At 50.7% G+C, this 6359-nt stretch overlaps 3 protein-coding genes across 8 annotated transcripts in view; 1 reads left to right on the forward strand and 2 right to left on the reverse strand.

Annotated features, from left to right (window-relative positions):
- The window catches only part of LOC125954372 (putative uncharacterized protein DDB_G0271606), a 9287-nt gene extending 7067 nt beyond the window's left edge, over positions 1–2220 (reverse strand). For 3 of the 6 annotated variants that reach the window (XM_049684593.1, XM_049684592.1, XM_049684587.1), the window contains exons 1-2: positions 1947–2220; positions 73–1029 (exon numbers count right to left, since the gene is read on the reverse strand). In XM_049684593.1, the coding sequence (XP_049540550.1) occupies positions 73–842 (770 nt within the window). In that variant the 5' untranslated portion in view covers positions 843–1029; positions 1947–2220. Of the gene's footprint in view, positions 1–72; positions 1410–1499; positions 1805–1946 lie in introns of those variants that run through there. The other 3 variants (XM_049684591.1, XM_049684588.1, XM_049684590.1) reach the window with 3 other exon arrangements.
- Positions 2221–2666: 446 nt separating this feature from the next.
- Positions 2667–3934, forward strand: LOC125958394 (28S ribosomal protein S15, mitochondrial). Its single transcript, XM_049691690.1, has 3 exons — positions 2667–3200; positions 3266–3461; positions 3530–3934. Exons 1-3 carry the CDS (start codon positions 2855–2857, stop codon positions 3822–3824), a joined length of 837 nt encoding a protein of 278 aa, XP_049547647.1. The 5' UTR covers positions 2667–2854; the 3' UTR covers positions 3825–3934.
- LOC125958393 (SH3 domain-containing protein Dlish) lies at positions 3824–5856 on the reverse strand. The gene is made up of 3 exons (XM_049691688.1): positions 5599–5856; positions 4469–5481; positions 3824–4396 (listed from the first exon to the last, which is right to left on the reverse strand). Exons 1-3 carry the CDS (start codon positions 5645–5647, stop codon positions 4232–4234), a joined length of 1227 nt encoding a protein of 408 aa, XP_049547645.1. The 5' UTR covers positions 5648–5856; the 3' UTR covers positions 3824–4231.
- Between the last annotated feature and the right edge of the window lie 503 nt (positions 5857–6359).

A 6359-nucleotide genomic window follows, 5' to 3' on the forward strand; every position in this document is an offset into this window, starting at 1 on the left:
GGATAAGGAAGGAAGAGGGAGGTCAGTGATCAGAACACGCTCGCTCGCTCCCTAGCTCTCTCTATTACTCACTTTGCAGGATTGTTGAGCGGTTTGTTGGAGGAAGATTTCGAGTGCGCCGGCAAGGGGACGGCATTGGTGGGGGTTACGCTGAGCGAACCTTTGGTCAGGGCGGCCGGAATCGAGGCCAGCGGGTTCGACAGATTCACATTCGTTGGTGTGACAATCAGGTTTTCCTTCATCATAACTTGCTGCGATTGCTTTAGCTTCTTCAATAGCACCAGCTTCGTCTCCTCGCTGCGCAGCTCCTCTCGAAGCTTGCGCAGTCCCCGCTCGCGCTCCCATATTTCGGCTGGTGATAGCTCCTTGATCGGATAGACGGGTGGCATTTCTTCGTCCTCCGATTCCGATAGACCACCGGTTCCGCTACCGCTACCCCCCGTGCCACCGCCATTCTGCGAGCGACCATTAACCTTCGCTGGTAGCAGCACAATATCAGGCACCTCGGCGTACGATTTCACTTCGGTGCGTGGTCTAAGCACGCGGCGCCCCGGAATAGGTGACGTGTTGCCACCACCGCCACTAATTGAGGAGGAAGAGGATCCATGCCCACCGCCGCCACTCATGCCACTGTTACCGTGAGCACCGGCCACTGGTGAGTTCGAGGACGAGTTGGATACGGATGCCGCTGTGACGGGTGGTAGGGCCGGTGTTATGGTGAGGCCAGAGTTTTTGGCCAAATTCCGCAGATCTCGCGCCGTCGACGGGGTGATCGTGAGCGAGGAACGGCCGGAACCGAGGCTCAGATCAACCACCGTGTCATCCACGTCCATCCGCTCCATGATTAACTACTGACCACAGACACACACGCACACACACACACACGCGCGCGGTGTCGTCGCACTAAATAGTTTACTTCGATCGCGACCTTCTATCAATGGCGCACGCACTCACGCACGCACGCAGCACTTTTTCCACCTAGCTACAAACACTGTGTTTATCACTTTAGCCGTTCACCTTATCAGCATTCTATTTTAATGGAGGAAACAATGAAATTAGAAACTCGTCTTTGCAAAGCGCATCACCAGCGGAACGCAACGCGCGCCATGGTTGCCCGAATAATTAATTGCCCGAGGTACACGTCTCTTCCTGCTGGCGTAATATGCGCTGGGGTTCTTTGCCCATTCATTGCTCGAACAGCCAGCCAGCATGTGTATGCAAGATGCCCTATCGCGCTCTCTTTTCCCCGCACACGCACGGACTTGTCCGCTGCTGCTGGTTATGCGCTTCGAAATTTTAACGATCAACATCATCGTCTACGCGGTGGCCCGAGAACTAGCCATTATCGGGTCCGCTTGCTGGCTCGCTCTCGCCCCGCACGCTCCGTTTCGCTCTCTCCACCAGCGCCGGACCAGCAACACGCTGCTATTCTGCTGCCAACAAATCACACAGCACACCGCGTCACACCGTACCCCGCCCGCCCACCCTATCGCTCCTACCTTATGCCCTTTTCCACAGAACCCCTCCTCCGTTGCGAGGCGTTTTGGAAGGCTGCTTCGGTGAGAAAATAGAGCACACGCAGCAGCAACAGAAGCCGCGGGGGCAGGGTGCGGTGGGCGAAGGGGCTCTCTTCTTCGTCGGTTGTCTCTCGCACGGCGGATGGCTAACTTTCTTTGTCGCGAGCCTCACGAGGCCCAAGCAAGGCAAAGAAGAGGAAGAAGAGGCTAATAAGGAGAACCAAATTTTCACCAGGAACCAGTCACCAGGTTACGTTTTTCACAGCCTCCTCGTCCTATCAATGAAGCGTTATCGAACGTACGCGGAAGGTGGGCACTACGCGTACGTTTTGCACGAGATACGAGCACGGAAGCGAACACGGACCGCGAGAAATTGCAGGGATTGTCAACAAAAAAAAACGGGAATCAAACTGAGGGTAAACACACTACCGTTTGCTGGGCACTGGCTGGACGGTGGATGGGTGTAGAACGGATGGTGCTCTGGTGGACAGCAGCCAGCAGCAGAACGGATCTCGTCCTCATCAAACACACGCACTTATTTTCCAATTTCGTTGCTGCTTCGCTATTTTCTCCTCCGCGCTACCTCCGCCATAACTTTTCGGCTGTCACTCGGCTGCGAACTCCGTTTAACCCCGCGGCGGGTTGGTTCAGTTTTCGGAAAAAAAAATTTCACCGAGCCGCGGCACCTTCCCTCCTGTTTCTCCTCTTTCTGCACCGATCGGCGCCACCGACAAACTTGCCCGTAGAACGGAATTAGCCGCGTGACCGACAGAATTCCGGCCGGCAGGCCGTTTAAAGGTACGGCAACGAGGAAATGGCCAGGAAGGAAAAAGAAAAAAGTTCACTAAAAACAAAATCACAGGAAGAATCGCCCATTTAACCACCGCTTAATCGTGAGTGGTATAAACTGGATCCAGGAGTCGAAAGTCGCAAAAACTTTTCGCTCGCATTTTCAATTTCGCTCACACTTTTCGCTCGCACAATCCTGAGTTCCGCTAAGAGTGAGCGAGATAGAGAGTCCTCGACAGTTTTACAGTGATGGCCGATACGAGCACTGGGTAGTCTAAAATAAAGTTTAAAATAAAAAGATTATAAATTTTCATGAATTCAGAGCGAAAATTTGGCTACAACCCTGGTAAAACTGTTGTTTTGGTTTGAGGTTAGATTTTTTTTGAGTTCAGAAATCGGTGCAAAAAATGATAAATTCCTAAAATTTCTCCTTAATTAAAACCATTACATTTGCCTTAAAAGGATCCTTATACAAATTATCAACACGATAAGTTAGAGAAAATTAGTGCTCTTCGAGTGCCGCACTGGTGGTCTTTCGTAACAACAAAATGAACGCGTTAGCCAAGTTTCGGCCGGCGATCCTTTCGCTAAATCAGATAACTCGCTCGTACGCGCTAAAATCCGATCTGAAAATCAAATGGGTACGAGCGGAGAAAATCCCGTGCTACAAACCGGAGAAATCCGGCGACCTGCAAGCCATGCCGAAGTTTGCCGGCACTGAGCTGATGAAGGATTTCCGGGAGTCCAAAGAACTCGAGACTGCCAACGAGCATGTCCGCAACCTGTTTAGCATCGAGCATAACCGGCGCCGGGAGATGGTGGAGATCTTCAAAGAGGACATGGTGCGGCGCGTATACCGCCACGAACTGGACTACGGATCGATGGAGGCCAAGTGTAAGCCAACTAAGCACAATTCGTGAAGCTCCTTCCTTCTAATCTCCCTTATTTTCTGTTTGCAGTGGGCCTTATGACAGCACGAATCAGAAGCCTGCAAGAGTACATGGAGCAGTTTCCAAGGCAATCCGTGGTGAAGGTCCAGCTGAAGGAGCTGATCGACAAACGGAAACGATTCCTGCGGTACCTGCGCCGGTGGGACTATCGGCGATTCGAATACATCCTCGAAAAGCTAGATCTGGTGTACAAACCCTACCCAACGTAAGCGACACTCACGCTCTATCCAGCTTCAGCGTTTAACGTAATGGATCCTCTCATTTGGCCCGTAGGAAATTCCATTGGATCACTCGAAAGGATTCGCTGCGCAAACTGACCGACACACACTGCGAGCAGATCAAGCAGAGCCGGCTTGAGGAGTTCCGCCAGCAGCTCGAGGCACAGCAATTAGACTTCCTGGAGAAAAAACTCAACAACCTGGAGCTCATACGAAAGGAGCAGATCGAATGTCAGGTCCCGGTCACCGTCGAAGCCGACCAAATCAAGGCAGTTCGCAAGCAGTTCGAAGAGTTGAAACGAAAACGCGAAGCGATCGCCGAAAGCAAAAGGGAACAGGAAGATTCGTAGAAATGAACCCAGTGGAGCCGGTAGTATTTAGACGTTGGCCACTTTGTTCGTTTTATTATAAAATATATTAATACAAATAAAGTTAATAGTCTTGTCCATAAAATACACACAAAACAATCGTTAATTCACGATACGGAGGGCAAGAGGGAGAGAGTGTTATATTATAAACCACCCAGAAAGCAGAGCAGCATGCCCATCGTGATTACTGGATGGCTCGAATGGAATGGTCAATGCCCAAATAGCATCGGATCTCGGGCACCATGTGGATAAAAACGAAGAGAAACTTCGCCATTCTCGCTTTTAAGTACATCGCTAGTTGGTTTACAAATAAATTAAGTCTAACCATAAACGGAAGAAAGACAAAATACTGTGACGCTTATCGTCGGTGGAATGTGGATCGAGTTGCTCTACAGACTGGTCATGGCTGGCGGTCTAGCATACGCTTTGGGTATGAAACCGTACTTGCGGGTTTTCGGTGCATACGCCCAAAGCCACCCGTCCACCGTTTGATTGTTGAGGTCTGCGTAGATCCAGTCTCCCCGGCGGACGCTCAAATCATCCGGTGCCTGTGCCTACAGGGCAATTAAAAAAGCGTGTGTTTAGTCATGTTGATTTTCTTGCTACCGGCAGCGTGGCGCTCTTACCTTATAATCGTACAGCATCACCAACTCTGTGCCATGATATCGCAAATCATCCGAACCGATGCCCGGTTGCGATTGCTGCTGATGCTGCTGTTGCTGCTGCTGCTGGTGCTGCTGTTGCTGGTGTTGCTGATGCTGACTTGCATTGATGGTCATGTTGCCTCCACCACCCATCGGTGAGAGGGTCACATCCAAACTATTTACACCTTGCTGCTGCTGCTGCTGTTGCTGTTTGCCGGACTGACCCTGGAGAATGTTTTCCGCTGGATATACGAAGCCGGAGGGGATGAAGCCTTCCTGGCCGTCACTTCGCACGATCCAGAACCATTCGGGATCCTCACGGTTCAGAACGGTCACGAATTCTCCCCTCTCGACCGATACATCATTCTCGTCGCGCGCAATGAATGTGTACAGCACAATATACCGACCGCTCGGGTCCTTGGCAAAGGGTAAAAAGTCCGGTTCCGAACTGAGGCTCGCCTGCGAGTGCTTCAGCGCGTTCGTCAGCATACCGGGCCCATCGTCCAGTACGTCGATGCTGATGTCCGGCATGCCATCGGTTAGATCAGTAAGCCCACCTCCGCTCACAAGTCCGCTCCCGGGACCACCGACTCCTGTGCCGCCTATACCGCCCGGTCCTCCAGAGCCAACACCCATTGTCGACAGATCGCGCGGTAGCTTCTTCTTGATCGCAAGATCAGCCAACTGCGTGTTGAATGGGGCACAGTAGGAGTGTGGAATGAATCCCTCTTGCCGCGTGTCCTGGCCTATCACGTACACCCAATCATTCTCGCGGTAGAGTATGTTGACGATCTGGCCCCGTTTAACCTCCAACTCGTCGTCCACGCAGGGGGTAAAGTCGTGCAGGACCACCATCTTGCTATCCGGGCTAAGCCCATGCTCCTTCTCGATGCCCACCCTCACGAGCGTCTCGATGCTGGCCGAGCCTGTGATCCGGCCCATGCCATGATTCAGCCCCAAACTGCTGGAGTCCTTATCGATATCACTGCCTAAGGCTAAATGAAGATCACGATGAAATTAGTGGAAAAGCGAATAACTATTGACTCGTGCTGAACGAAATGTCATCGACAGGCGCACCAGTTCCGAGCCCCGACATCGATCATGTTGCTTACGTTTCTTTTTTTTCCCACGACGAATGCGGACGGGGCAAAGGAATGCCATTCTGGGGAGGTGAAACTGTGGGCTGTGATTCTACGAAACCGTGATCACACGGATGGCCCACCAACGACGATCACTCCGGAGCGCGGATCATCGTGGATCGTTTATCGTGTTGACCCTCTTTTTCACGAATTACGCACCAAAAACTATCCGCGAGAACCCAAATTTTCCTCCCAGCTCAGGAATTTTATTTTATGGCGATCGTGGCGATCGTGTTTGGTTGTCAAAATTATTGGATGAAAGAGGACGGCGATAACACGCACACCAACGCAAACCTATTGAGCAAACAGTATGATCCATAAATGTACTACCACTGCGGTCCTTTATTTTCTTTCACGGTGGAGTATTCACTGTAGTATTACCCAAACAATGATTGATTGTATCAAGACAAAAGCACATTATGGTGCTATTAATTGTTCCCTTATTTGGGAACAACATAAACCACATATGCTGAATTATACGCATACCGCTGTCCAACAATTTTACGTTGTTTATGCCCACAAGTTGAACTAAATTCGCTTTTTTTAACAGAAATATTAAAGGTTCGCGATAAACTTTGCTCGGCAACATTCGTTGTATTTTTAGACTGAAAACGATTGAAGTTACACTAGCAACCTTAAGGAGAAAGTAATTAGTTTAAAGCGTAACATGAATTAATTGTATTTCCAAAGAATCGGATTCCGAAGGCAAGCGCCGGCGGGTTTGTGTTTTGGGT

The sequence above is a fragment of the Anopheles darlingi genome, chromosome 3, assembly GCF_943734745.1.
Source record: "Anopheles darlingi chromosome 3, idAnoDarlMG_H_01, whole genome shotgun sequence".
Taxonomy (NCBI): Eukaryota; Metazoa; Arthropoda; class Insecta; order Diptera; family Culicidae; genus Anopheles; species Anopheles darlingi.